The sequence below is a fragment of the Pelophylax lessonae genome (assembly GCF_965119305.1).
Source record: "Pelophylax lessonae genome assembly, chromosome: 8".
NCBI classification, from domain to species: Eukaryota; Metazoa; Chordata; class Amphibia; order Anura; family Ranidae; genus Pelophylax; species Pelophylax lessonae.
Window position 1 is genome coordinate 76804649 of NC_138775.1, and position 17449 is coordinate 76822097.

Sequence of the window (17449 nt, forward strand, 5' to 3'; positions counted from 1 at the left end):
TGATCCACCATATCCAGGGTCGCCGGCGAGGCCGAATCGGCCACTAGGACGCGCCTAAGCATCTGCGTCCAACTTGCGACCGCCTGGGCCGCCATGAGAGAGGCAAACAGAGCCTTAAGCATAGAACCCGTAACAGAATAAGTATGACGGGCAAGAGACTCCAATCTCCTATCCGTGGCATCACGGAACACAGGGGAATCCTCTGCAGGAATCGCAGTGGATTTGTTTAAAACCGCAATTGCGTGATCCACTGGGGGTGGCACACACCACCTTTCATCAGTGGAAGGCGAGAAAGGATAACGCAGCTTGAACCTACTTGGTACAGCAAAAGGTTTGCGTAGATTGCGCCATTGTTCCTTAACAGCGCGCTGAAAATCATCATTGCAGGGAAAAACCTGCGGCGTCCTGCGTTTTCTCTGCGTCCCATAAGCCGCCAAGGCAGCGGGGGGACACACTTCATCCTGCAAACGCAGCGTTTGTTTTATGGAAGCAATCAATTCATCCATGATTGCAAGCTCTTCAGGCGAGCCAGGGGGAGAATTATCAACCCCTTCAACTTCAGCCTCCACCTCGGACCCCACTAGGTCCAGGGAGGAGCGGGACCCCGATAAGGAGGCCCCCGCCATAACAGCCCCATCACCTTCACCCTCAGAATCAGAGGAAAGAGAAACTCTGGGTCTTTTAGTAGATTGAGCAGCCACCAGCATCTGCACCTGAGCAGCAAGGCCAGCCACAATAGTGGCTAAATCCCCCCCTGGGGGGGAAACAGCGGTCCCCTGGCTTTCCACCAAGGCGGTAGGAAATTTGCCCTCCTGAGAATCCATTGCCCCTATTACCAATGCCGGATAATAAAGGGTTAACTGCCCCTTTAACAAGCGCGGCGAGCGCAGCCCACCGCACCACACACAAGCACAATGAGACCCCCACAGGGACAATAAGACTGACACAGGCAATGGATAAGAAGGATATAACCTGAGGAGACCCTCGCCGCTGCTGCTGCCTCGATCGGTGTTCCTGGAGAAGAGGAAGTGATGCTGCCAGGGCGCTCTATGAAAGCCTATGGGAGGCTACAAGAAAATGGCCGCCATGCATGTAGAACATGCGGCCGGAGCGAGTGTAGGCAAAATGGCGCCGTTTGGCGCCGAAACCGCCGCTCCACAGTACAGTAATGCACACATGTCATCCATGTATAAAAAAACATGTTAGATCGCCGCAGCGATCGCTGTATAGTGCCCAAACATGCCCAAAACATGCCCCACAGCACACAGCTTCTCACACTGACAAGGCTGACACACACAGTGTCACACAGCTCCCCCCCCCCCCTTGCAGCCCACAGCATGCAGCCGAGTGATAGGGAGACAAACAGTGTGAACAGAGGCAGGTTACACAGTCGCAGACTGACACCCCCCAGACAGACAGGTCCCCACATAGATACACTTACCTCACAATGGCGTGGGGAACCCGCACAGGCGAACAAGCCGCTGCACATGAGGCAGGGAGAGTCGCATACAAGACGCACAGAATGGGGGTTAAGAAACCGCACAGCGTCCAGTGAGGTAGCCACCTCACCAATCATCCCTGCACCGAACAGGGATGGGTCGTTCACTGTGCCAGGAGCGTTACCTGGCTGAACGCTCAATGGCAGGCTGGGAAGCCACTGACCCACGACCTGCGACCAGGGGGATCAGCCCGAGACCCAGCCCGCATGATCCTCTTCATCCGAAGAACTAACTAATGCTGACAAAAAGAACAGCTAAGTAAAGGTAGAGAGAAAACTCAAACAAAAAATCAAAAAAGAAGAAAGAGTCTGGGGCACAAAGCCCCAGCACAGAGAGAGCCAGCCACTCCTGACAAGCTAGACATTGAAACTGAGATATGGTTGCAGGAAGTAGGAGGGTATTGACTGAGGGGACCACCCCTTGAGGGTGGGATATGTTAAAAGCTTTAATGTTAACATATTCTGTTGCCTAGCTACTCCTTCGGAGCAAAGTCTAATACCCCATATGTGACGAATATGAAGAGGCGGCGACTGTCGGAGGACGTAAGAGAAAAAAACATTTTGATTTGTACAGGGATATTGAAAATGTGACATTGATGTTCGGTGTCTTTATTCAATCTTACCAACTATGTAAACTCTAGTTCTGCTTTATTGAAATTCCCTTGGCAGTTCAGCATAAGGGACATTTCTCACTAGATTATTGAATATAATGACTTTTACAACCATTGCTCTAATTAATTAAAGCATAATATGTAACACAGCATTAGGTTTAGTGGCAGGAAAACTTACATTTTTGTACTCCTGCACATCTTCATCCTTTAGACCAGCAGCGTCTTGTTCCTCTTCCACCAAGACATATTCATGCTCATCCCCATCAATTACACTTTTCTCAGCAGCTTTATTTTGAACAGTCTGCTTTTCTGGCCTACAACCGCAATGCACGATCAAATCATCGTGTCTATGACAATGCATCTTCTCCAGAACTTCTCTATCTGGTACAATGTACTGTTCCTGAGCTTCCAGCTCCTCTGAGCTATACTTTGCTAAAGGGTCAAAAAGGGGGTTACCTTCCATAACCTCATTTCTTTCATCTGCAGTATTAAGTTCTTCTTGAGCTTTGAGGTCCAGAGTTTCATTTTTATCCTCTGGCAAATCAAGCGGGGAGCAATAATCTCCAAGAATCCTGTCAGCAGAACTCCTGTCCATTCCTTGCCCTTCCAAGAGACTTCTAGCCCACTCCACGTGACGCTGGTATCTAGAATTAGTTTATAATTGGTAAAAGGTGAATTCCAGGAAAACCCCTAACTGCACAGATAAAATGCAAATACAAGAGCTGTTTTGACTATCAAAGGATTTTCATTTCTGTCTATCCAGTTCTGAGATTAAGCCAGCTCTGTCCCTCTCTGTGTCTATGACTGGACAGTGGAAGGAGAAGTAGCAGACTGATTACTTTGCTGTACAAGGAAATTCAAGAAGCTGATACAGTATCAAGTGAAATTCAGGTACTTTTGATTTAACATCATTCCAGTTACAACAAAGTAACGGCTCATTATTCTGGATCTCTGTCAGTGGACAGTAATAGTCCCACACAACAATTTTACTAAATAATTATAAAATTGTTCAGTAGTGTCTTAACCACTTAAGCCCCGGAAGATTTTACCCCCTTCCTGACCAGGGCCTATTTTGCGATTCAGCACTGCGTGACTTTAACGGACAATTGCGCAGTCGTGCGACGCTGTACCTAAACAAATTTGACGTCCTTTTTTTCCCACAAACAGAGCTTTCTTTTGGTGGTATTTGATCACCTGTGCGATTTTTTGATCATGCGCTATAAACCAAAAAATAGCGTCAATTTTGCAAAAAAAGCAATATTTTTCACATTTTTTTATATGAAATTCCCCCCCAAAAAAATGTAAAAATCCAAATTTTTTAACATTTTCGGCCAATTTGTTTTATGCTACATATGTTTGGTAAAAAAAAAAAAAATCGCAACAAGCGTATTTTGATTGGTTTGCGCAAAAGTTATCGCGTTTACTAAAAAAGGGAAAGATTTTTGTCATTTTTGTTTTTAACGCGTAATGGCGGCGATCTGTGATTTTTTTTGCGGTACTGCGACACTGCGGCGGACAGATCGGATCCTTGACTGACATTTTTGACACTTTTGGGGTTACCAGTGACATTACTGCAGTAATCAGTGCTATACATATGCACTGTTCCTGCAAAATGACACTGGTAGTGAAGGGGTTAACTTTATTTGAGAGGGAGGGGCTGTGTGTGTCCCTAGGGGCGTGATTCTAACTGTGATTGGCTGTGGGTTGAGCTGTAGAAACAATGATCAACGGTCCTACATAGTAGAACCGTGTGATCACTGTTTCTACACAGGGGAGAATGACAGGCGGCTTGTTTACATCAGCCGCCTGACTTTCTCCCTTTGCAGCGGCAATTCACACGCAGAGTCACACGCGCGGGGGGGGGGGGTCCGTGACCACGCGGGAGCGCGCGTGCTCGCTCCCTAGACCCTCACAGGCTAGCGACGTAGATCTACGTCACTTTGCCTGTGAGGAGCTGACTGCCAACGTAAATAGTCGTGCGGCAGTCGGCAAGTGGTTAATAGTGTTAGGGCTGAATTCCACTATGGAAAGGGTGATGACATCACCAGGCGCAGCAATGTTTTTGATTGGATCTTCTAGTGGATGCTGCAAGCCTCACAGTTACAAGATAACTAATAATACTTACTTTTTGGATGAAATAATTGGTAGTTTCATTTTAGAAGCTGTAAAATAATGACATTTATTAAGTATTTTAGAATTAGTCCTAGATGAAATAATCTAACATATTGTATAAAACTTGAACAAAACTAGCAAAACTGCACAATCCTAGAGTATGCTCGCCCATAATGACATCCCGTTTTTTTTTTTTTTTTCGAAACAACACACAGAATATTGCATACCAACCAATTAAAATAAACTTTTATTGATCTGCTTCAGTAAACAGAATAACTGGTTGCAAGTCATATTTTTTGCACATCGCTGTTGCTTTTTCAACGGGTTTACTGAATAAGGCATGCCCCTTTCACACACGGAGTCTGTCAGGTGTACTCCATTTTTCTCAGCGCGGGATCGATCTGCCGATCCCCCGCTGAGCAGACGATGACAGCTGTGTCTCCGCGCTGTGTGCAGAGACACAGCTGTCAGGTCCCCATGCATCTCTATGGGGGAATCGGATGGGAACGGACTGTGTGTCTGTTCTCATCTGATCCGCCAGACGGATGGAAAATAGGGTTTTCATCTGTCTGGTTTTAATGGATCGGATGTCAGCGGACAGGTCTCCATAGAGATACATGGGGCGTCCGTTCAGATCCACCAAAAAAACTGACAGGCAGATCTGAACGGACTCCCTTTGTGAAAGGGGCCTTACAGAGATATTTCTGATACCTGCTGCACTTGACAAAAATTTAAAGCTGAACTCCAGATGTAACCTTTATTGCTTACTTACACTGGCCCCACTTGGAGCAATGTAAGTATAGATATCTAATACCTAAGGGGCCACTGGGGAAGTGGGGACCTTCTGGATCCTGTGCTGAGCAGCATCCACACTACCCACATGGGTTCACTTGTTTGGCACTGCCGCCATTCACAGCACATCAGGTATTTTTTACAATGACTACAAGGTGTTCTAATTGGACAAGGTGGAGAGGAGGGGCAGTGATTTCACAATCTCTACATAATTTAAAGTAAGCCTTGCAGGCAGAGAAAAGGGAAAAAAAGTGTTCTGTGAATCCCTTGTGGTCAAATGTGCAGAAGGAAAGAGCTATCATTGCAGTATCACTGACTACTACATTGACTGTCATTTTCCCCAGTGGCCCTTCAAGTATGAGATATGCATACTTACATTAATCCAAAGTAAGAATGCAATAAAAAAACATACCTGTGAGTTCATCTTTAACAAGATTTCAAAATAAAAGTAATATTAAAGGTTCATGTGTTTTTAAAAAACAAATAACCAACATGTTATACTTCTACCTGCTCCATGTAGTGGTTTTGTGCAGAGTAACCCCCGATCCTTCTCTTTTTTGGTGCCACATGAGCGCTCCCATAGCAAGTCACTTGCTATAGGGGCATTCAGGAGTGCTCCCTCCCGAGCTGCTTCTGTGTGCTATTATAAAAAGACACACAGAGAGCCGCTCAGCCCTGTCCCCACTCCCTCCTCCTGGCTGTGATTGACAGCAGCTGCTGTGTCTCAGCCAATCATGACGTAGAGACTGGTGAGAGCCGCTGCTCTCATGCACATCGCTGGATCAAGATGGGGTTTGGGTAGATATTGGGGGGTCTGCGGATGATGTGCACACAGGTTTTTTACCTTCATGCATAGAATGCATGAAGGTAAAAAAGCTTCATCCTTTACAACCACTTGATTTAGAAGGTTTCTAGCTAAGTATAGTACATTTCATTTTTCAGTTAGGAGACCAAGATGCATATGTATTTCTAAATTGCTTTTTGCAGATTGGTTATAGCTCTTGCTGTGGTTTACAAACTGGCTTGAGTGGTAGTGCTAGCAGTCATATTAATACATAAACTGAATATCTAGCCCTGTCAGCAGCTAGGAGACCTAAAGTATATCTATGTAAAAACATAAGCTTTAAATATTAATAAAGAGTATTGGATGCCATTACAATTTCAAGTTGACCACATTTCAGGTGTTTAAAGGTTACCAAAATATATTACAGTATAATTAATTACAGTAACCTACCCACAATGTAGAATCTGTGATGTACATTACTGCTTATACTTACAATTACGTCCTTTCCACCGGACCCGCAGCTCACCCTGCTCAATGTTATATTCAGGTCTACTTCTTGACAAAATCCCCTTCCCAAAATATCCCTGTGAAGAAAAGAAAGGTACTTAAAATACAGGCTCAATTTTATATATATCTGCAACATCATTTTCACTCTCCGGGAAAAGTAAAAATCATCTCTTGCAGTGAGCTGCCCTCTCACTGCAAGGGTTAAATGCTTGTTTAGGTTAAGGCTCCGTTCACATGTCAGCGTTTGGATCGCGGGCAGAACCGCCGCGGTTCCGCCCGCGATCCGGAGATTTATTGCAAATCGCGGGACGCCTAGCGTTGCCCGTTGATTTGCAATAGCCCCCCAAACGCCAAGCGATGTTGCCGCGATTTCCGCCTGCCGAATCGCGGCAACATCGCGCAAACAAAATCGCGGGACGCAATACGCTCCAAAGAAGTACAAGAGTTTCCAGCATGAATTAGGGTTGATTTACTAAAACTGGAGAGTGCAAAATTCTCTCAGCTTTCAGGTTTTTTTTTTTTCTTCAAAGCTTAAAGGCCCCTTTCACTCTTGTGCGACTTGTCCTGCAACTTGGGACTGCAAAGTCGCATGACAAGTCTTACCCCATGATTTCCAATAAGTACCATTTATATCTGTGCAACTTCAAAGTAATCCCTGCATTACTTTGGTCTGATTTTGATGCGACTTGAGGTCCACAAACCTCAAGATTACACAGGCATTGCTTCAAGTTACATTAAAGTCATGTGACTTTCAAGTCATACAAGTGTAAAAGGGGCATAATTGAACAAGCTGAAGTTAGAAACTCCAGTTTTAGTAAATCAACCCCACTGTGTGGCTTAAAGGATAAGTTCACCTTTTTACAGTGCCTTGCGAAAGTATTCGGCTCCCTTGAACTCTGCGACCTTTTGCCACATTTCAGGCTTCAAACATAAAGATATAAAACTGTAATTTTTTGTGAAGAATCAACAACAAGTGGGACACAATCATGAAGTGGAACGAAATTTATTGGATATTTCAAACTTCTTTAACAAATAAAAAACTGAAAAATTGGGCGTGCAAAATTATTCAGCCCCCTTAAGTTAATACTTTGTAGCGCCACCTTTTGCTGCGATTACAGCTGTAAGTCGCTTGGGGTATGTCTCTATCAGTTTTGCACATCGAGAGACTGAATTTTTTTGCCCATTCCTCCTTGCAAAACAGCTCGAGCTCAGTGAGGTTGGATGGAGAGCGTTTGTGAACAGCAGTTTTCAGTTCCTTCCACAGATTCACGATTGGACTGAGGTCTGGACTTTGACTTGGCCATTCTAACACCTGGATATGTTTATTTGTGAACCATTCCATTGTAGATTTTGCTTTATGTTTTGGATCATTGTCTTGTTAGAAGACAAATCTCCGTCCCAGTCTCAGGTCTTTTGCAGACTCCATCAGGTTTTCTTCCAGAATGGTCCTGTATTTGGCTCCATCCATCTTCCCATCCATTTTAACCATCTTCCCTGTCCCTGCTGAAGAAAAGCAGGCCCAAACCATGATGCTGCCACCACCATGTTTGACAGTGGGGATGGTGTGTTCAGGGTGATGAGCTGTGTTGCTTTTAGGCCAAACATAACGTTTTGCATTGTTGCCAAAAAGTTTGATTTTGGTTTCATCTGACCAGAGCACCTTCTTCCACATGTTTGGTGTGTCTCCCAGGTGGCTTGTGGCAAACTTTAAACAACACTTTTTATGGATATCTTTAAGAAATGGCTTTCTTCTTGCCACTCTTCCATAAAGGCCAGATTTGTGCAGTATACGACTGAATGTTGTAGTATGGACAGAGTCTCCCACCTCAGCTGTAGATCTCTGCAGTTCATCCAGAGTGATCATGGGCCTCTTGGCTGCATCTCTGATCAGTCTTCTCCTTGTATGAGCTGAAAGTTTAGAGGGACGGCCAGGTCTTCGTAGATTTGCAGTGGTCTGATACTCCTTCCATTTCAATATTATCGCTTGCACAGTGCTCCTTGGGATGTATAAAGCTTGGGAAATATTTTTGTATCCAAATCCGGCTTTAAACAGTGTAACGGTCCGTTTCAGCAGACAAGGGGTTAAAATCCGTTTAGGCGATATGCCCCTTTCTGAGAGAGCAGGCACAGCTACTGCAGAACATCAGACTCCCGAACTGGATACAATATAGCACTCCAACCTGGAACCTCACGAATAGCTGCTAGCAGACGAACAGGAGAAGCATACATCAGCTTACATTCCTAGCAATCGGTCTCCAACAGCATACAGTGAATCCCCCCAAGAACGAGACAAAGCTCCGTGTGGAAGGTCAAGCAGTGGTATATTTATTGAGGGCTACCTGCCCCCGTATTTATACAGGTCTCCCACCTGGTGGACACTCCCTTAGGGGACCAAATGGAAGACTGTAACACAAACAGACATGTATCACATAACAGACTCCCAGAAGCAAAACATCCCCACAATGCATCCTGGCTTCCTCCCTTAGTAGACGGCCAGGGGAGCTCATTAACATGTTTATCAATAGTCTCAGTTAATCAGTAGACATTCCTCAGGAGGGGGCTGCTGGAAACCATCCCCCCCCCTCTCTCTGCAGCTAAAGCTAGTTTTCACAGCGAGACTCCATTACACACATGGGGACCAAAATACAGTATTATGCTTTAAAATATATAAAGTTACTTTTTATACATTAAACATAGACATGTCACATATCCCCAGATAGCTCAGGTCTGAGTGCACATTATTAGGTGAATGGCACTCAGACCCCACGAATACAGTTTAATCGCCATGGAGCCAAAGTCTTTTAAAACCTGGTCCATAGTCCAAAGGCAGCAGGCGGGCAACCAGGCTCCTCCAATGCAATGTGGCGAGGTTGGTCTCGTCACATCTCTCCCCCTTTCCAAAAAGACTAACAGGGTACCTGACCTCCTGCCGGTCAGTGCCCTCGTTAGTCCAGCAGCCCACCCACAAAGCAGAAAAAACAGTACAGCCCACCCACAATAAATGGTCACTACACCTGGGTAGAGGAGAAACTTGTCCATGTCCAGGTGCCTCACCACGGCTGTGTAGGGGACTGGTAGGGTGCCTTGGTGGGTTGCTGAGTGGGCAGAGACCAGCGGTACTCAGTCCTGGTTCCAGCGCTACCACAGAAGTAGCCTGGTTGGAGACGGGTTGTTGGAGGGGGAGACCGCCTGTCTCCCCTTTAGATACACCACCATGTTGCTGTGGGGGAAGACCGACTGTCTTCCCTTTGGCTAAACAGCCCTGTTGCTGGGGGTCAGGACCGACTGTCCCTACCCCCTGTGCTGTGAGTGCAGAGACCACAGTCCCATCTGCACTGTTGGGGGGCTTACTGTCTCCCCCTGGTACGTTAAGCTGCTGCTGTGGGATGGAGACTGGGCTCCCAATTCCCAACAAATCAAACTGTCCATGGGGAGAGGGGGTAACAAGCTCCTCTCCCAAATATACTTCCAGCCCCTGGGGAGGGAGACCGTCTGTCTCTGCTCCCAATACAGTGTCCTGTTGCTGGGGAAAGGAGACTAGGCTCTCTGTTTCCTGCAGGACACTCTGCTGCTGTGGGATGGAGACTGGGCTCCCCATTCCCAACAAATCATGCTGCTGCTGGGGAGGGAGGACACTGCTCTCCTCTCCCTGCACTTCACACTGCCTTCCTGGCATATCACTCTGCTGCTGGGGGGCAGGAACAACTACCTCTGCCCCCTGTAACTCAGCCAGCCGCTGGGGAGGGAGGACGCTGCTCTCCTCTCCCTGCACTTTACACTGCCGCTGGGGAATGGAGACTGGGCTCCCAATTCCCTGCAGGACCGGTGGAGAGACCTCGGTCCCATCTCTACGGGCCACCTGGGGTTCTTCCCAGTAAAACTTTACCATGTCATCCCCTCTGAATGGGTCTGGCTCTGGGTCTGTCCTGCTGCTCTCCTGCTGAGCCTTCTCATAGTATTGGAACAGCTGCTGGTAGCCCTGTTCTAGCTCCATCTCCCGGGTCACCAGGTGGACCAGGTCTTGCTCAATTTCGTGAGCGTCGTCCCAGTCATACCTGCTCTCCCTCCACTCCAAGAGATCATTGAACCGGGCTTGTGTAGGGCTCCCAAATTCCAGCTCTGAAAAAGACTCCCATAACAAGCCAGGACCATCAAACTCCTCTCCCTCTGGCTTGTCATGCTCGGCTGTCCAGAGCAGGTACTGTGCAACACACCACCAGAGCGCCTGGTAGGCATCCTCCAGCCACATCTCCTGCCATACCCGGAGCTCCAATTCTTTTACCCATTCCTCCCGGGGCTGCTCCCCCAGGAAGGGCATCCGCAGGGCTACTCGCTTCTGCAACCGCTGGTCTTCCTTGGGGAGTCTCTCACCCCGCTGGTACTCCACAATGCCCAGTGCCTGGTACCAGATGCCTTTACGGACTGCATCTCGGTCATCCATGGCACCCTCATCGAACTCCACTGCTGGACAAGGGGTTAAAATCCGTTTAGGTGATATGCCCCTTTCTGAGAGAGCAGGCACAGCTACTGCAGAACATCAGACTCCCGAACTGGATACAATATAGCACTCCAACCTGGAACCTCACGAATAGCTGCTAGCAGACGAACAGGAGAAGCATACATCAGCTTACATTCCTAGCAATCGGTCTCCAACAGCATACAGTGAATCCCCCCAAGAACGAGACAAAGCTCCGTGTGGAAGGTCAAGCAGTGGTATATTTATTGAGGGCTACCTGCCCCCGTATTTATACAGGTCTCCCACCTGGTGGACACTCCCTTAGGGGACCAAATGGAAGACTGTAACACAAACAGACATGTATCACATTACAGACTCCCAGAAGCAAAACATCCCCACAATGCATCCTGGCTTCCTCCCTTAGTAGACGGCCAGGTGAGCTCATTAACATGTTTATCAATAGTCTCAGTTAATCAGTAGACATTCCTCAGGAGGGGGCTGCTGGAAACCATCCCCCCCCTCTCTCTGCAGCTAAAGCTAGTTTTCACAGCGAGACTCCATTACACACATGGGGACCAAAATACAGTATTATGCTTTAAAATATATAAAGTTACTTTTTATACATTAAACATAGACATGTCACATATCCCCAGATAGCTCAGGTCTGAGTGCACATTATTAGGTGAATGGCACTCAGACCCCACGAATACAGTTTAATCGCCATGGAGCCAAAGTCTTTTAAAACCTGGTCCATAGTCCAAAGGCAGCAGGCGGGCAACCAGGCTCCTCCAATGCAATGTGGCGAGGTTGGTCTCGTCACAAACAGTATCTCGAACCTGCCTGGTGTGTTCCTTGTTTTTCATGATGCTCTCTGCTCTTTAAATGGACCTCTGAGACTATCACAGTGCAGGTGCATTTATACGGAGACTTGATTACACACAGGTGGATTCTATTTATCATCATTAGTCATTTAGGTCAACATTGGATCATTCAGAGATCCTCACTGAACTTCTGGAGAGAGTTTGCTGCACTGAAAGTAAAGGGGCTGAATAATTTTGCACGCCCAATTTTTCAGTTTTTTATTTGTTAACAAAGTTTGAAATATCCAAAAAATTTCGTTCCACTTCATGATTGTGTCCCACTTTTTGATTCTTCACAAAAAATTACAGTTTTATATCTTTATGTTTGAAGCCTGAAATGTGGCAAAAGGTCAAAAAGTTCAAGGGTGGCCGAATACTTTTACAATGCACTGTAGATCCTTTAAGCGATCTGGGGATGAGTGCAGGTTGGAAAGGAAGAACCTTTCCGGAGGATATGATCAAGACTCGATCTTGTAGATGGAGCAAATTAATTTGGGACCACTTATCCTGGATCAGGGAGGTCCACGGATCCGGAAAACAAAAGAAGACTTCCCCCCTACCCCAAAAACTTGTGAGGGTGCCCCTTCATGCCGAGGAATTTTTGTCCGCAAGTCTGGCAGCACCTGCTCCTGGTTTGCCCGACCAATACTTTTTGGAACCCCCAGGGGAGGCCCAAAAGGGCTTGGATCCCTTGTCTTGAGACCCTGAAGGGACAAAAAAGTCGCTTGTGAGCCGAAAAGGAGGGTCCCCATCTGCAATGGAACTCTTTACGCCTGGAAGCCTGAGGAAGAAGAGTACTCTTTCCCTGTGAGAGGCCCTTGATGATGTCATCCAAGGAAGCGCCAAACAGGCGAGCCCCCACTAATGGAAGAACAGACAAGGCCTTCTTAGAAGCCTGGTTCGCAAACCATCATTTTGGCCAGATAAAGTGCCGCAGGACCACTGCTGAGACAGACAGACAGTCTAGAAAGCAGGGGAGCAGCATCCATCCAAAGAGGCATCACAGACAAACTGTAGACCTTGGACCAACTGACCAGCCAGCTCAATCAAGGCAGGGGGGAGCCGTTTCTCCTCCAGGTCCCGGCGTAAAAGCTTAGCCCACTCAGTCAGAGTTTGCGACACCAGGGCAATAGTAATTATCGGCCTAATCGCCGAACCAGCCACAGCCACATATGGAGGGCCTGTAAATGCCGGGGACTCCTCAACCGGAATGACGGAAGCTCAATTTGACCCGGAAACCAGCGAGTCCACTACAGATGGAACCATCCACCTGTAACGCAGTTAATCCTCATAAGGATACTGCAAGCAAAAACGCTTAGCAACCACTGCGTTTTGGACAACCCCACTGTTTTGTTGACAACAATGTTGTCAAAGTAAGCGGAACGAGGAACACCCTTGCAGCTTTGGAGGGCCTGTGGGTGCCAAAAGCAACCAGTGCCTCCGACGTGGTTCAGCAGCCCGGTCAGCAGCAACTTCAATCAGCCCCCCTTAAGAGCATGTGGCAACAGCCAGCTCATGACCTCAACCAGGGAGGGGAGGGGGGGCAAAGACCCACAGGGACTGAAATATGAGCGGGGCTGGGGGGAGGAAGGATGGGAACCCGGGGGTCCGACCATCACAGGTAATGGGCCCACGTTCCCCCCAAGGAAGTTGGAGTATACCCCCAGGGACTGCTCCATAGGCGTGTTCAAGCTTTTTCTTTGCCTAGTGTCCTACTCCTGTAGGGAGCAGTATAACCCTACGGTCCAAAAGATAAAGAGCTGTCTCCATCAATGAACAAAAGATAAGCGCCCATTTCACAAAGCTCATCACCCATTCTCCATGCTTATTTAACAAAAATAAACAAACAACAGTTCCAAATACCGTTTGCTTGAAAAAGAGCCTGCTTGATGGCTCAAAACGCCACTCTTTGATATGGAGTACTTTATACTTTACCTTGTTGCTGACTGAGTTCTCTCCAACAGTTCTTGGTCATGGCTTCTGCTCAACCTGCCCTACCAGCTCCTTATGTGACCACTGAGAGCTATTCATAGTGGTCACAATTGCTATATGGACTGCACTATTGAATTAACAAGTCTCTTGTGTAGGCCTTTTAGAAATACTAGGAAAGAAGCACTAGAATTATAGAATATATTATGAGCAGTGCTGTTTAAAGTCCTCATCTGACTGTACATGCCTGACCGTGCCTCTGAATGATCTTTCTAATGAACTTGCTTGTTTGTGCCTATGAAGGTGTTGGAGTGCTGTGGGCATTGGTTGGCTTGAAGGCGTAAACCCCATGCAACTAAGGATAGCCATCCCGACTGACCAACTCTGCCCTCATGCTGCTTCACCTGGCTAAAGTAAGTGAGGGTTATGAAAGCCTATAAATATCTCAACTTTTCCTGATCCAGCCATAAAAAGGCTGAATCTGGCAAACATTCTCTAATTTATTCAAGTACCCTAAAACGTTTGTTACCCCAGCACTTCATATTCCTGATATGTGCCTGCTGTACCATGTACTTGTATGGGAAAGTATCCTGTTCTCTTTGTATTGCATCCTTTATGTGAAATCCCTGACGTTCCTGCCAGTCCATCTGCTTTCCAATCAAAAACTGACCACACTAAGCAGAACACACCATGGTCAGTTCTCTAGCTATGCTGGGAACTCAGTATGCTCTCCTCCAATGATCAGACTTGCCCTGACACCTCCCTGCTGCACAGCCATTCACTGGGAAACTCAGTGTACTGCTGCTTCTCCTCCCCCAGCTCTTATGCAGCTGAGAATAGAGGGAATGGGATCACTAAAAAAAAGAAAAAAAAAAAAGGTATTTTTCGTTTTTTTTTTTTTTTTAAGATCTAAACAAAAATGTTTGCCTTTCATTTAAACTAAAAGGGTTGTTTTACAAGGTGATCATTTACAATCATATAAAATCAAAAAATGTGAGGTGCTAGATCAAATATAAGTGCCAATTAAAATTATTTTTTCTTCCCCTCCTTTGTGTCCGTCTCTACTTTTTTCCTTTCTTTTTTTCCATTCTAATTTACTTTGTTCTCTCCTCGCTATTGGGGTCCTATTTTTGTTATAACAAACCATTGCCCAGTCAATATTATTCTGATGGATGTGTATTTATTGAACTCCCATTTTAGATGCTCCTTATTCCAACTCCTTTGCCTGCCGCAGTGGATTAAGACCGCAAGTTCAAGTACGGTCCAGTCTGCACTTCTATGGCCGTCTCTCTGGGAGGGCATCTTTGGCCCCCCACTGTGGACGGTTAGGGTTCATAGTTTGGCTATTCCAGCGACATTCCCTACTGGACCAATTTATTCTGATGACAAATATGAAGTATGGTAAGCATGCATTTTATTAGGAGAAATTGTCACACGAAAGTTTTGAAATCAATATGCTAATGATATGATGAATGGCATCCCTATTTTTTTCTTTTCTCTTTCCCTTTACTCATCTTAAGTTTTGGAAGGTGAATCAACTGCCTATAATTCTGATGAAGCAGTGACTATATAAATCAGTCTGCGAAACGCGTAGAATGGGCAGATTTTAGAACATCTAGTCACCTATATGTTTGTCAATCTAATCACATGTAAACTGAATGTATTAAACTGTTTTTAACATGTTTCTTTAAATAAAACGATGTATATTTTTCTACATAGGCTTGCCTCCTTTACTTGATGTACCAAATCCTACAAAGTCCTATATACCAATATGACCATGACTAGGTTCTAGAACTAGCAGGTCAGACTTTTTGTTCTTTTTACATTTATACTTATAGGGATGTGGATTTGATACAGAGAACAGAGCTGATATTCCTTTAATATTTCAACGTACTAGAGGGTGCAAAACCCTTCCCAGCTAAATCAACATTGTTCTCAAAACTTGATACATAATTCCTCTTTTCTAGAATTGCAAACTCTAAGAATTAAAAAAGGGTTTTTTTTCCCCCTTCATTCAGAGGTGATTATTATAATATTTCTATATGCATATATGTGAATGAATAATCTGATTTGTGTATATATACATAGGTCAGTGGATCGCATATTGTACCATGAAGTTTAGTCCCCATTTGTCTTGATTGTGAATTGTGATCAGTAGTATTGTCCATTGTGTTTTTTTTTCTCTCCTCTCTTTATTTTTCCCCTAGCGGGTGCCTGTCAATATGGCTCAACTGTGTGGAACAGGATGGGAAACCTTTCTGGACTCGATTGAGCAATCATGTGTCCCCCCACACGGGAAAGGATGTGGATATGGAGGTGTACTTTCACAAACGAAGTAAAAACTGTTGGAACGTAAGTCAAATCTTAGGTGGCATAAAAGATATTTTGATTAGTACCTTAGAGAGAATCTCAATCCATTGGGATTGCGTATACAAGTTTTCCCATCTTTTGAGGTCTCGGATGGTCAGTTTTCGTAAATTATGGGGGAATAATCTTACACAATATTCAGCTAAGATGATGGAATTGTTACGAGATAAGTATAAAAAAGGACCTTGGGGAAGTGGACAAGGAGATTGCATTCCTACAGGAGAAAAAACCTACCCCCCCAAAATACCACTGGTGGAGCACGTTCACGAAGGCGGTTTGCGTTTGAGAATACAGCATCACTTTATCGCATGGACTTTTTTTTCATTTGATTTACACTTATGGGATATTTAAGTTTGTGGGTATAACACCGCTTTATCACATGGACTGTTTTTTTCTCATTTAATTTACACTTATGGGATTATTTGGATTATATTTTCTTAGGATTTGATATTTACGGTAATTGGCACTTATATTTGATCTAGCGCAGCACATTTTTTGACTTTATATTTATGCTTTGTGCAGTGGTAGCACACATTAGTGTTTGAAGCTGATCATTGTCAGTTCGCTATTAGGGTATTTTTGATTTATTGTTTCACGGAATATATATTTTTTTAGTTTATAATTTATATTATTGCGCTGATAGCTTTTCACTATATTGTTTGTTGTTGATCATTTACAATCACTTTAAGGAAAACAAGTAAAGTTGGCAAGTATAATCACCTTTCCATATAGCAGCAGTATATCCTCCAGGTTGCTCACAATGATGAAATTATTAATAATCTCAGCCTGGCAAATCCTGAAATCTTTTGTATAAGTATCATGAGATAAAGGGATGGGGAAGGGAGACTCATAAGATTCGTAGACTTTTCTCTTTCGCCTTGGTGCATGGAATATTGCCTGGGACATGGTCTTCTTGCCTGATAACAAGGAGAAAATATATATCTGATCAATAGGTATAATAAAAAACATCATGATGCAAGCAGTGATATGCTGATTACTCATTAACACACGTTTCTGACTTAAAACATGTAAAAAAAAAGAAAAATGCCCACCAAACGCTCTTGAAGTGATGAAGGGACCTTATTTGAGGAGTGGTTAATTTATAGTATGTGATCTGATGATTTCTGGTAATTCTTGTGGGGTTTTTATATTTTTGCTATATTTTGTTGCATATGGACCCGGCTGTCTTTTTTTAAAACAAGATCGTGGATTTGTATCGATCAACACTATAGCGCTTGGCTTGAACCAGCTAAAGAGAATTTTGGACCAAGTGAAATAAGACAGTATTGGGATGGTGTTGGCCACATCCAACTGTCTTGAGATTTTCCAGAGGCCACACCCTGTACTATGAATTGCACATGTACTCACAGAAGTTTTTTGATTTTGTCAACCTTTGATGCCTCGCTACACCCTTAGACTCTGCCCGATGCATCCAGAAGAACATCTCCAGGTATAACTGTGATAAGACATTTGCCATGCATTTGTTTATTTTTATAATTAGTGCTAGCCAACAACTCACCCTCCACGCCCCCC

General features: G+C 45.0%; 1 protein-coding gene across 1 annotated transcript in view; it reads right to left on the reverse strand.

Annotated features, from left to right (window-relative positions):
- Positions 1-16828, reverse strand: part of TSEN2 (tRNA splicing endonuclease subunit 2) — an 83123-nt gene extending 66295 nt beyond the window's left edge. The window contains exons 1-4 of the mRNA XM_082266534.1: positions 16637-16828; positions 6291-6381; positions 4235-4271; positions 2288-2753 (exon numbers count right to left, since the gene is read on the reverse strand). Of these exons, the coding sequence (XP_082122660.1) occupies positions 2288-2753; positions 4235-4271; positions 6291-6381; positions 16637-16822 (780 nt within the window). The 5' untranslated portion in view covers positions 16823-16828. The remainder of the gene's footprint in view (positions 1-2287; positions 2754-4234; positions 4272-6290; positions 6382-16636) is intronic.
- Positions 16829-17449: the final 621 nt, after the last annotated feature.